The sequence below is a fragment of the Eptatretus burgeri genome, chromosome 9 (genome assembly GCF_056783735.1).
Source record: "Eptatretus burgeri isolate ZD-2024b chromosome 9, Ebu_testis_v1, whole genome shotgun sequence".
In the NCBI taxonomy this organism is placed as follows: Eukaryota; Metazoa; Chordata; class Myxini; order Myxiniformes; family Myxinidae; genus Eptatretus; species Eptatretus burgeri.
Window position 1 is genome coordinate 74,898,158 of NC_140969.1, and position 14,482 is coordinate 74,912,639.

The window sequence follows — 14,482 nt, forward strand, 5'->3', positions numbered from 1 at the left end:
CCCAGGTCGGAAAAATGAGTGCCAGCTTGCTGGTATCCTGTGTCGGAGTGGCGACACGTCCAGGAGTGTGTCCAATAGCCACGGAGACAACTTCGGCAACACCAACGCTCTGCACAGAGTAAAGTCCCAATGGATGGATGGATTTGATTCATGCAAGCAAATTGTTCACCCAGCTTAATAGCCATCAAAAAGGAAGGTACGCTCAGTGATACAACCTTCTGCCTGTGAAGCACAAGTCTGACAGTTTATTGTTGGGCCAGAAGAAAATCAAGGTCAGCTCGCTCAAAGGGAAGTGTGCCACCTCCGCACCATTCATTTTGGTACGATAAAAGGAACTCGTACGACACACAAAACCATTTTGCAGGACAAGGTCCTTGGTGTGTCTCTCTTTAATGCTCAACGATTTTACCATCAATCAGCAACACACGTGGCATCATTTGTATTAAGATATTTACAAGTCAACAAAGTGACACATACAGAAATGTAAACTTTGCAAAAGTGTACGCACCTGCTATCTGCAACACAACATTACGGAGTCGTATCTAAAACTTCCAAAATACCGACGCGTTTATAAAAAAATCATGGCATTCATATCCCAAAGGTACAATGAGGAGTGTTTGTATTAAGAACCAGCTTAAAATAATTATTTTTTATCACGAAATTGTTACATAGTATAACCTGTAAAGGCATATTGTGATAAAATGTTATATACAAAGTGTACAAAATTAATTTTTTTACATTGTAAGTTTGCGTTGTGTCTTTTTGAGCCCACAAACATTGATACCTCAGTAACGTTACGCTATAACACTGCCAGTGCTGTTTTCAGGTGGATGGAAAACCCAAAAAAAAATTACTGTTAAAAAGGTATCTTCATTTAGAGTTGGAGATCAAAACACTTATTGCCTTAAATACGGTTTTGCGTTTGTTTTTTTTAAAGAAAACTTTTATAAACAAATAGCAAAATGTTTTATTTAAAAAAAAAAAAACAACCACAACGTTAGTACGAAAAAGCACACAAGTTTAAAAAATGATGTTTTGGGTCAGTGGGTTAATAAATAAATAAATCCAACGATTCACCTGGCCTTGGGGAGGAGCACGGTCATCGCAGCGCGTTGCGGCGCAATCTCTTGTACAATGTTCGCTTTAGCACCAGCGAGGGACACAATGGCAAACGCACAAAGCACTCGGACAGCAACGTGGATAAAATAGCCTTAAACACCTCAACTAGTCTCCTTTGGATACAGACGTAATCCACAATCCCATGTAACTCGATCACCCTGCGATGATCGAACCACAAACTGATTAATTATGACGTTTTAATTTACGATACTGAGTTTTCCAAAACTGTGGCGAGGATGGTGCGATTTATGGGTGGATGGGAAGACAACATAGCAGAGCTCTACCAAACATATATCTATCATGCAGACTATTGTATTACTAAATATGGACTGCTTTTCCACTGAGAATGAGCTTTTACGATCTGTTTTTAACAACTAAGCCCAGAGTGCTGTCACTGCATTAGCAGTGGAATGGCGTACAAGTATTTCCACCCAACAACTAATGGGAAGCATCTTTGGTTTGGTAGATTTCATTGTTTGGTGGTGGTAAAAACAAACCGCAGGCTTTGTGGTTGCAACAAGGCAAAGGTTGTAAAATGTACTTGTTTAGTGTAAAAAGCAGTCGATGTTAGTTAGACTTGAAGTCAATTGCAATTATGCTCGACTTGTCGTTGTACAAGTGCTATTCCATCCTTGTCATTGACCTCAGGCCTGGTCTTTGTTATGCAAGACAATAGCTTGTATGATATAAGCTAATATGTGTGGTTCACAATATCAGAGTATGGTGGAGCAAGATACTCCAAGGTAATCCCCAGTCTGCTCATTCTTCCTCCACCAACACCTTCTTCATTTCACCTGCTCAGTTATCGTTATATGTTCAGTTTCCTGAATATCCACACATTAGGCCTCCACCACACTTCACTCAACGATGGCAACTACCACCATTCCCTTCATATGGTATGTGCTAAGTGCTAGATTAAAATATGTAACAAAGATTTGTTCAAAATGTCTTCTCAACTATGCTGGCCGATGGTCATCAAAAGTAATTATAAATCCTGACTTCAATTAATCTTTCATCTTCGACTGAGAAAATGAAACATTCTCATATAAATGACATTTGTGGGTAATCATTCTCGGTATATTTCAAAACTTCCATTCTCACACTGGGCTCTGCCCAGCTTTTCATCAGTTTCAAAACAAATAAAAGTGAGATATTTCTGCACGTAAAAGCACCAGAGTTTTCCGTCCGCCTTTTATCCCTGCATTGTAGTTATTCCGAGTTCCATGTCTGAAAGTTCGAAGCATTGATGGGCCTTGAGCAAGTCTCAATGTGTCCATTATGTGAGGCGTGCGGTGCTGGGCAACTCCTCACCATGCCAGGCCAGCACAGGAGGTCCCAAAGGTTGGCTTGAGTAGTTTGCCTGGTTCTTGAACATGCCTGGGTACAGCAGTCTGGGGTAATACCTATAACGATAAAAGTGAGAGAGTGGTGGAGGTAGTGGCGATTGGTGGTGTGGGTGAAAATGGGGAAAGAGAGAGAGAGAGAAGGGGGCTTTACTTAATGATCCAGAAAATTTGTTTTAATCATTCTTGGTTGTCATCATTCAGGAAGACGGAACAAAATGGCACCGCCCAATCTTGTCGAGGGGGAGTGAAGGGCGGGGGGTGGGGATTAAGTTGGCTGTTCCATTTAAGCTCTGACAAAAACGAACCTCAACAACTTCAAATATATTTAGACACACAAAGGACTTCAATATTCACACTGCATCTAAAGGGCTCCTTCCCCATACAGAGCAGAAAAGTGCTACACAACAATTATTTATTTGTTTGTTTATTATTATTATTATTATTATTAATTATTATTTGTTTGCCAAGTATTAAGTGCAGGTGAAATTTATCAGAAAGTTATCGACTGCCGAAAGATTACACTGTCAGCAGAGGGCAGCAGAAACCATGATAGTTCGTAGGTTCCATGGTTGAGAGCGGCCTTGGATCAACATTCTAAAAGGAAGGATGTCAATAAAGATCAATTAAATAAAAAAAAACAAAAAGGTCAATCTTCCTGCAATTATAAGCAAAGCAATGAATTCCAAAATTACAGCCAACATCAAATAGTTCTTATTCTCTGGATTTTATCAATTATAAGTTGATAAGAGTATGTTTACCAGCAGTCGACCTCATTTTCTATTGGCAGCAAAATATACATCAACTTTTAATGGATAAAATTAATTGTTTGTATTGTCTGATATTGCTTCATTCTTAAATTCTCAATTACTACATGATCGCTAACCACCAGCACCTGTCCTGATTGCTTCAGATACCTTAAGCTTAAAGAGGTTTGGGTGGTGTCTCAAATCATATCTCCTTTAACCAGTATGGCACCTATTAAGTCTTGCTCAGCTCTCAGCCTGTGCCATTTTATTTATTGTACAAACTCTTGAAGTAGCAGAGGACCTCTTCATATTCAGCTCACAAAGTTTTTCCCCAGAGATCATCACTGAGTCGAGGCACCTATTCGTTTGCTTTCATAAAAGAGAGTACCGTCACCCTGGGACAGTGCTTTAGGACCAATCTTGATACTTGTTTGCACAAATGATGCTTTTGTCATCCTGAACAATCTTTTTCACCACTTTGCTCATTATTTCATTCTGGCAACACTCACACACTGGCAGTGGCTACATTCGTTTCAACAAATCTAGAGAAGATCAGCTGTTAGTCTGTTTTCTCTCATATTAGTAAATGTCCCTTTCTCTTGCTTTGAATAAGAGCTTAGACCTGAAAAGCCGCTTCACCCTCTTTCCCACAGCGGTTAGCATATCTGCAGACCCTCTCTCATCTTTATAAAGACTGTTTTTGATTATCCTCTAACATTATATCCACTTAACTCTTACATTCTTATACTTTGTTCTGGTGTATATTTTAAAGCCTGGTGTTGGCTTCGGAGTTTGGGTGGTTGGCATAGGATCCTAGGGTCCTGAGGTCGAGCCCTGTCAGCCAATGAATTAACACTAGGTGGGGCTTACTCGGCCTGTCATCCTTCTGAGGTTGGCAAAATGAGCACCAGTGTACTGGCAATAGGTGCACTGCATCAGTGGCACAGCTGCATCCCTAACCAATGATGCAACCACCCTCAAAGCTGCATGCGTGTGTGTGTGTGTGTGTGTGTGTGTGTGTGTGTGTGTGTGTGTGTGTGATTTTTGTCACACTACACACATTTTCTTGAGAACAAAAGTTGCAAACCATCTCATCTTCATCTTTAACTAACCTTCAGAAAAGGTAGTCTCTTGAGCTATTGAATAGCATATGCCAATTGTAATTGCAGAAGACCACATTTCCAGAACTGGATGGAGATTAGCATACTTTGCCAGGCTAATAATTTTCGGTTGTCACCAGTTTTTGACATCCAATGACATGCACGGTGTTCTGCAGCAAACGGAATGAAATACATGGGTTGACCTCTTTTATATTGTTTGGCACTGGTTCAGAGAGAAAAGGAAAAAGTGCTGGTCATCACTGGCACCACCAAAGTGAGACTCAGGCACAGGGATTGTTTCACTTCCATTGCAGAAACATCGATGGCCTCTCAGGTCTTATATTTTATCTTATAAGCCTGGTGGAGGTAGTTATGGTGGTTGGTTTAAGATCTTATGGTTTTGAGTTGGAGCCCCTGTCGTGCTGATAAAAACACCAAGTGGATTGACAGTCTGAAATCCTTCTGAGGTCAGCAAACTGAGTACCAGCTTACTGGAAACAGGGGGCACTGCATCAGTGGTGCTGCCATGCTCCCAGGAATGATGCAACCAGCAACCACAGAATGCACACAAAATTATGATTGTGTCTTAACAGACCGTATACCCTCATCCTTGTCTGCTATTCCTCAGCTCAAGCACGTAAAGGTTACACATGTTTATCCACAAGCTCATTTCTTGTCTATTTTAAGAAGTCAAAACGTTTATCAAGAACAAATGCTTTTCTTTCTTTTGTTCATCTTCATGTAAAACCACCTTTCGATGGTTTGCCATTTCAACTCCGCCTTCAACTCCTACTGACCACTTTCCACAGTCTCACAGTACTCTCCATATATTGATCAGCAGTCTCTTTATAGCTTGATGAACTCAGATATTGACAAACATTTTATCCACAGAAAAACTGCAAAAATAAAACTCCAGCCAGCATTCATTTGCATCCTTCCTTAAACCAAAAGCTGTGGCAATGATTTCAGAGCAGATTAATTCATTGCAAACTAGAAGGGCACTCGGTAGAGCGTCTACCTCTGCCACGTAATGCCTGATCCACGAGAACATATTTCGGGCCCAATACATTTTTGAAAAAGAAAAAGATCAATCAGAGATTGCAAACCCTCGCCAGGACTTCTTTTGAGTGGTTAGGTGTATTTTTGTAGGTTTAGGATAAATCCAATATGGCTACCAAACCATGTGACCTATGACATCATATGTGTGACCCTTTTGTTCCTCATGGATAGGCGGTCATATGTGTAAAGTTTCGCCTCAATCTTTTCAGCCATTTCAGAGAGGATTTTTTGAAGGTTTAAAAAAAAAATGACTTCTGAATCATGTGACCGATGATGTCATCAAAAAAAAATTGTGGACCATTTTATCCCAAGATGACCCTCAAATTTTTTTCGACTAATCGGATGTAGCATTCTACATATGCAATAATGACATCATAACAAAGGCACCTATGACGTCATAAAAATACCATACTCATTCCTCGTGAAGAGTACTTGCTATATGCCACTTGTACACTGATGGCTGGGAGAACACTTGTGTGAAGTTTCCCCTCGATATGTCCAGCCTTTCTGGAGAAGATTTTTTTATAGGTTTTAGGGTAAATACAATATGGCTGCCAAACTATGTGACCAATGACATCACATGTGTGAACCTTTTGTTCCTCATGGACAGGCAGTCATATGTGTAAAGTTTCACCACAATATGTTCAGCCACTTCAGAGAAGAAGATTTTTGAAGGTTTTATAAAAAATAAAACAATATGGCTGCCGAATCACGTCACCAATGACATCATGAAATTTTTTCCTGTGGACCATTTTATCCCGGAGATGAGCCACAAAAATTTTCATACTGATTGGATGTGGCATTCCACATATGCAATTATGACGTCATAACGAGGGCAACTATGACATCATAAATCACACTCATTCCCCATAACTTGATGTGTGCCAAATTTCAATTTTTTTCCTAGGTGCGCTTTTGGAGGAGATACAGAGGTCCAAAGTTTTTCCATTTTTCTAATATGACTGCCACACCACGTGACCTATGACATCATAATTATTAAAACATTCGACACTCGTCGTCGCACCAATGGTTAAAATTTTTGTCTCAATCCGGCAAGTGAATGCGGAGAAAAACACGAAAGTTCTGTGCGGACAAACAGACAAACGGACACAAATGCAAGACGCTCTCCTTGGGCGAGGGTAAATATCATGCCATACATTACGATATCGATTTTGCCCCTATCTCTCAATGGTGAAGAATCACTTAAAAAAATTAAATAATACTCGTATGAAGATCCGGATCCGGATCTTCACCAAAATCGAATCAATTCGTCCTTGCCACACACCCAATCCGTCCACAACTTTTTGAGATATCGTGCTATATATTGGTTTAGCACTATCTTTCAATGGTGAAGCATCACTCAAAATTTTCTAATAGTCGGATCTGGACACGGATCTTCATCAAAATCGAATCAGTTCGTCCTTCTCAAACACCGAACCCGTCCACAAAATTTCATCCAGATCAGTCTACAACTTTATGAGATATCCTGTACACAGACAAACAGACAAACAGACAGAAAGGGGTGAAAACATAACCTCCTTCACCTTCGGTGGCGGAGGTAATGATGTGTTTTTTTTTTTATCTCTGCAATAGTCGAAATAAGAATGAAATAATTATCTGAACTCCTCGTTTTTTAGCTGAGGAAATAATAGCCCAACAATAACGAGAATTATAACATGAATAATATTTTGTTCATAAATTAAGAGAAAGATGAATGTGCATCATGAAGGAAAGTGATGTTATTCATTGATAGGCAAGTATGATTTGATCACAGATTCTGCACTACGAGCAAAGAACCTGTCCTTATGGACGGGTTTACTCCCTCACTTTGACTCCAATGGCGTATTGTATTATTAATTGTAATACCAGCCTCCACCACTTGGGGTAATGATTTATTATCATTATTTTTTTGCAAGTTGATCTTCATTATGTTCGTCATGCTCGGCATCTCTGCTTTGTTGTGGTCTCTTGGAATGTTGATATTAAAACATGTTTGGCATCTGGGAATATGGTTTGTCTTTAGCACCTAAAATATTATTGTGCACCCCGTTCGTAGGATGACAACTACAACCACCATCCAGCGATTCATGAGGTCATACAAGTTAAACAAACACACAAACAGACAAACTAGAACGGCACATGGTAGAGCGCATCCCTCCGCCCGGCTGAACGGTTTATGTTTTGTATCCCAATGATCGGCCAGATCTCCATCCGGACCTTAACCAAAATTTAATGAGCTTGTTCTCATCACCTACACAACTGCTCATCCACCAAGTTTTGTCCGAATCCATCCACAACGTTTTGAAACATCGTGCTATATATCGTTTTTGGATCCATCTCTCAATGGTAAAGAATCACTTGAAAATTTTAAAAATTCTCATATCCGGATCAAGATCTTCAACAAAATCTCATCATTTCGTGCTTGGCACACACACAACCTGTCCACCAAGTTTCATCCAAATCCGTGAATAACTTTTTGAGATATATTGCTCTTGAACAGACAGACAGACAAACAGACAGGGGTTAAAACATAAAATCCAGCACCTTTGGTGGCACAGTTGGTAATAATATTCTCGGATCTAGATCTGGATCCGAATCTTCACCAAAATCGAAACAATTCGTCCTTGTCACGCACCCAACCTGTCAAGCCTGGTGTTGGCTCAGTGGTTGGGGTGGTGGCTTGAGATCCTCGGGTCCTGAGTTGAAGCCCCGTTGGCTGCTGAATTAATACACCAGGGGATTGACTCAGTCTGTCATCCTTCCGAGGTCGGCGAAATGAGTACCAGTTCCAGTGTGTGTACTGGTAGAGGGGCACTGCATCAGCGACACAGTTGCGCTTCAATAAATGATAGCTACCCTGGCAGCTAAGCTGCCATACGACCACCACCACCACCTCCACCACCACCACCCAACCTGTCCACCAAATTTTGTCTGAATCAGTCCACAACTTTTTGAGATATCCTGCTCTCAGATCGATGGACAGACAGACAGGGGTGAAAGCATAAGGTGGCAGAGGTGGGGAAAAAAAAACAAACAGACACTTCAAATTATACATAGTATGATTAGTGAGAACAAAAAGAGAAAATCGACTTCTTCAGCAATGACATCGAGCATTCGAACCATTCAACAAACAAAACACAATGGTCTGAGAAATACCGACATGTAATGAGTAAAAATTTTAATTATATATGTAATTAGTAAAAAATTATTTGCCAATTATATACTCGAATAAATTGAAAAATAAAAACGTGAGCATTTCTTGGACTTTTTGAGTATCCCATTCATATAACGATTTGAATGTCCCACGTAGATGTAGCTGCCCTGGGAGATCATTAAATATATCTTAATGTTGCAACAGTTCTGCAGGAAGCGAAAGAAAAAAAAACTTGCAGAATAGTTTCATCACAACAAGGCTTGGAATTGGCCTTGTGTAGGCCTACAAGCAGGATCGATCTATCACTTGCCTCCTCTAGCTATCGTGGCCATCATCTGCTGTCGGGGTAGAAGAATCATCCTGAGTAGGTGAGGAAGGATTGTCCTGGCTGGTAGGCCATGAGATTGCAAGCAGAAAAGGAAAGGCAGGAGAAAGCAAGGAGGGTTAGCAGATTAGCAACCAACATGAGCATGCTTGCTTGGAAGGAATGGGGTTAATGCCACCCGATAACAAGTAAATGGCTAAAACAACATGAGGAACAGCGGACTGAGAAAGTGCTGGAGTAAAACCAAGCTCCCACAGATTGCATCAGCTTGCACTTCCAGAGCTGAGACAGTTGCAAGAGGCTTGAAGGTAAAAGAAGGAAATGGAACTTCCGTTTGCGCTGCATCCTTACAATGTGTTTTTAAATGGAATGTTTCATTGTGCAATAATTGAATCCCATTAGTATCCGATCACCATTTCACACATTCTTAGTTACATCCTCTCAATGCTAAAAGTCCAGATGAAGCGGTGGTTTCATTGCAATTGTTTCCGGAAGTATTTTCCAGGTGCACGTGCACCTGCTGAAGCCTTGTATTAACTTAACGAGCATTTTTTGCATCCTTGCAATAACAATTGCCGCCTTGCTGGAGTCTTGTATTAACTTACTACAAGAAATCTCTCCAAGGAGGTATCTTAATGTCCTCATGTTGCGTGAATATAGCATTAAAAATGAAAAGCAACATCCATTAAGAGGTTCCCAAGTTGACCTTGGGAGACATCAATGTCAACATCAAGACACAATGTAGACCTTCGAATTTTGACATTTTACTCCAGAGAGTGCTTCAAGAAAATTGCATTGTATTTTGACTAATGGTTGAAAATATCAACATCATCATTGAGGACGATTTAAAAAATGGATTACCTATGCAAACGAGGTGTGTGTGTGTGTGTGTGTGTGTGTGTGTGTGTGTGTGTGTGTGTGTGTGTGTGTGTGTGTGTGTGTGTGTGTGTGTGTGTGTGTGTGTGTGTGTGTGTGTGTGGCATGGTAATATTTCTCTTTGTCAAACATTCAGAGGTTCATCAGCGAGTGTTGGAGAGTGTTTTAGGATATATATATATATATATATATATATATATATATATATATATATATATATATATATATATATATATATATATATATATATATATATATATATATATATATATATATATATATATATATATATATATATATGTTGTTGTTCATCTAGCCTGGTGTTGGCACAGCGGTAAGGGCAGTGGCTTGGGACCCAAGAGGTCCTGAGTTCAAGCCCCGTTGGGACACTGAATTAATATATATAATGTGTATATATATATATATATATATATATATATAAACCAAGTCGAAAACACCAGGGGGTTGACTCAGCCTGCCATCCTTCCGAGGTCGGCGAAATGAGCACCAGTTGTACTGGGCCCGGTGTATGCCCCGGTTCGAATAGGTGTACCATATCCCTGTGTGTCGTAAGAGGCGACCAGGGTTGCGTCAGGAAGAGCATCCGGCGTAAAAACCTATGCCAAAGCATTATGCGGACAACAAAACGAATTTCCATACCGGATCGGTCGAGGCCCGGGTTACCAACGACTGCCACCGGTACCGGTGGTCAGCAGGGTACCAGTGGAAATTGTGCTACTGCTGGGCGAAGGAGGAGAAGGAGACGGGGAAGGCGAGTCCGGAAGCAGTGGGAGAGGGGGAAGGGTAGAAGTGTGGAGGTGAGAGTTGGAACTCTGAATGTTGGGACGATGACTGGCAAAGGGCGAGAGTTGGCTGATATAATGGAGAGAAGAAAGGTGGACATACTGTGTGTACAAGAGACCAAGTGGATAGGGAGTAAGGCGAGGAGCATTGGAGGTGGTTTCAAACTGTTCTACCATGGTGTGGATGGGAGGAGAAATGGTGTCGGGATAATCTTGAAGGAAGATCATGTCAAGAGGGTATTGGAGGTGAGATGGGTGTCTGACCGAGTGATGAGTGTGAAGTTGGAAATTGAAGGGGTGATGATGAATGTCATCAGTGCATATGCCCCACATATGGGGTGTGAGATGGAATATAAAGAAGATTTCTGGAGTGAGTTAGATGAAGTGGTGGAGAGTGTATCTAAGGATGAAAGAGTGGTGATTGGAGCAGATTTCAATGGACATGTTGGGGAAGGGAATAAAGAGGATGAGGAGGTGATGGGGAGGTACGGTCTCAACAAGAGAAATGTGGAAGGGCAAATGGTGGTAGAGTTTGCAAAAAGAATGGAAATGGCAGTGGTAAACACGTATTTCAAGAAGAAGGAGGAACACAGGGTGACACACAAGAGTGGAGGAAAGTCCACACAGGTGGATTACATCTTAAGTAGGAGATGCAACCTGAAAGAGATTAGTGACTGTAAGGTTGTGGCAGGGGAGAGTGTAGCTCGACAGCATCGATTGGTGGTCTGTAGGATGACTTTAGAGGTGAGGTTGAGGAAGAGAGTGAGGGCTGAACCAAGGACCAGATGGTGGAAGCTGAAGGAGGAAGACTGTTGCGTGAAATTTAGGGAGGAGGTGAGACAGGCGTTGGATGGTGGTAAAGATGGGTGGGATGATTGGGCAACTACAGCAGAAGTTGTGAGGGAGATAGCTAGGAAGGTACTTGGTGTGACATCTGGACAAAGGAAGGAAGATAAGGAGACTTGGTGGTGGAATGAGGAAGTACAGGAAAGTATAAGGAAGAAGGGGTTGGCGAAAAAGAAGTGGGATAGTCAGAGATGAAGAAAGTCAGCAGGAGTACAAGGAGTGGCGTCGAAAAGCAAAAAAAGGTGGCAAAGGCCAAGGAAAAGGCATATGACGAGCTGTATGAGAAGTTGGATACAAAAGAAGGGGAAAAGGATTTATACCGATTGGCAAGACAGAGGGACCGAGCTGGGAAGGATGTGCTGCAGGTTAGGGTGATAAAGGACGCAAATGGGAATGTGCTGACGAGCGAGGAGAGTGTGTTGAGAAGGTGGATGGAGTACTTTGAGGAGCTGATGAATGAAGAAAATGAGAGAGAGAGAAGGTTGGAAGAGGTGGAGATAGTGAATCTGGAAGTGGGGTGGATCAGTAAGGATGAAGTGAGGACTGCTATGAAGAAGATGAAAAGTGGAAAGGCGGTTGGCCCAGATGGTATACCAGTGGAGGCATGGAAGTGCTTAGGAGAGATGGCAGTGGGGTTGTTAACCAGATTGTTTAATAAAGTCTTGGAAAGTGAGAGGATGCCGGAGGAGTGGAGATTAAGTGTACTGCTTCCGATTTTCAAGAATAAGGGTGATGTGCAGAGCTGTGGAAATTACAGAGGGATAAAGTTGTTAAGCCACACCATGAAGTTGTGGGAAAGAGTAGTGGAAGCTCGCTTGAGAGGAGAGGTGACGATCTGTGAGCAGCAATATGGGTTTATGCCAGGAAAGAGCACCACTGATGCGATGTTTGCTTTGAGAATGTTGATGGAGAAGTATAGGGAAGGCCAGAAAGAGTTACATTGTGTGTTTGTGGATTTAGAGAAAGCTTATGATAGGGTGCCAAGAGAGGAGTTGTGGTATTGTATGAGGAAGTCGGGAGTGTTGGAGAAGTATGTGAGGATCGTGCAGGATATGTATGAGGACAGTGTGACAGCGGTGAGGTGTGCGGTAGGAATGACGGACCGGTTTAAGGTTAAAGTGGGATTGCACCATGGATCGACTCTGAGCCCTTTCCTGTTTGCAATGGTGATGGACAGGTTGACGGACGAGATCAGACTGGAGTCTCCATGGACTATGATGTTCGCGGATGACATCATGATCTGTAGGGAGAGTAGGGAGCAGGCTGAATCGAGCCTTGAGAGGTGGAGGTACGCACTGGAGAGAAGGGGAATGTTAGTCAGTAGGAGTAAGACGGAGTACATGTGCATAAATGAGAGGGAGGGTGGTGGTATGGTGCAGTTGCAAGGAGTTGAGGTGGGGAAGGTGGATTGGTTTAAATACTTGGGATCAACTGTCCAAAGTAACGGAGAGTGTGGGAGAGAAGTGAAAAACAGAGTGCAGGCAGGATGGAGTGGGTGGAGAAGAGTTGCAGGAGTGATTTGTGACAGAAGGGTAGCTGCAAGAGTGAAGGGGAAAGTATACAAGACGGTAGTGAGACCAGCTATGTTGTATGGTTTGGAGGCGGTGGCGCTAACAAAAAGACAGGAAGCAGAGCTGGAGGTGGCAGAGTTAAAGATGCTGCGATTCTCGTTGGGAGTGACGAGGATGGATAGGATAAGAAATGAGTATATTAGAGGGACAGTGCAGGTAGGACGGTTTGGAGATAAAGTGAGAGAGGCGAGATTGAGATGGTTTGGACATGTGCACAGGAGGGAAACGGAGTATATCGGGAGAAGGATGTTGAAGATGGAGCCGCCAGGCAGGAGGAGAAGAGGAAGGCCAAAGAAGAGGTTCATGGATGCGGTGAGGGCGGACATGCGGGTGGTTGGAGTGTCAATGGAAGATGTGGAGGATAGAGCGAAATGGAGACGGTTGGTCCGCTGTGGCGACCCCTAACGGGAGCAAGCCGAAAGAGGAAGAAGAAGATGTTGTTGTTCATCTTTCGGCTGCTCCCGTTAGGGGTCGCCACAGCGGATCATCCGTTATGATCCGCATACTGATTTGGCATAGGTTTTACGCCGGATGCCCTTCCTGATGCAACCCTCGTCGCCTCTTACGACACAGGGATAAGGATTGGGTTTTGCCATGATTCCAGGCTGCCCTACACCCTCTCATAGCGCGGCCCAGCGCAGAGCTACCATCCTCAAGCGATCATCCAACCCAAGCCTCCAAATAGCCGGATTACAGGCGCACGCCACTGCGCCTGGTACACATATATATATATATATATATATATATATATATATATATATATATATATATATATATATATATATATATATATATATATATATATATATATATATATATATATATATATATATATATATATATATACATATATATATATATATATATATATATATATATATATATATATATATATATATATATATATATATATATATATATATATATATATATATATATATATATATATATATATATATATATATATATATATATATATATATATATATATATATATATATATATATAAATACTTGGGATCAAAATTAAATATATACATATATATATATATATACATATATATACACATATATATATATATATATATATATATATATATATATATATATATATATATACATATATATATATACATATATATATATATATATATATATATATATATATATATATATATATATATATATATATATATATATATATACATATATATATATATACATATATATATATATACATATATATATATATATATATATATATATATATATATATATATATACATATATATATACATATATATATATATATATATATATATATATATATATATATATATATATATATATATATATATATATATATATATATATATATATATATATATATATATATATATATATATATATATATATATATATATATATATATATATATATATATATATATATATATATATATATATATATATATATATATATATATATATATATATATATATATACATATATATATATATATATATATATATATATAT

The 14,482-nt window shown here is 40.1% G+C and overlaps 1 protein-coding gene across 7 annotated transcripts in view; it reads right to left on the reverse strand.

The window, feature by feature from the left end:
• Positions 1-353: 353 nt before the first annotated feature.
• LOC147020373 (FERM domain-containing protein 4A-like) overlaps positions 354-14,482 on the reverse strand; it is a 327,216-nt gene continuing 313,087 nt past the window's right edge. For 5 of the 7 annotated variants that reach the window (XM_085895688.1, XM_085895684.1, XM_085895687.1 and 2 more), the window contains one exon: positions 354-2,522. In XM_085895688.1, coding sequence (XP_085751814.1) covers positions 2,396-2,522 — 127 coding nt within the window. In that variant the 3' untranslated portion in view covers positions 354-2,395. Of the gene's footprint in view, positions 2,523-8,834; positions 8,913-14,482 lie in introns of all 7 variants that reach the window. The other 2 variants (XM_085895686.1, XM_085895685.1) reach the window with 1 other exon arrangement.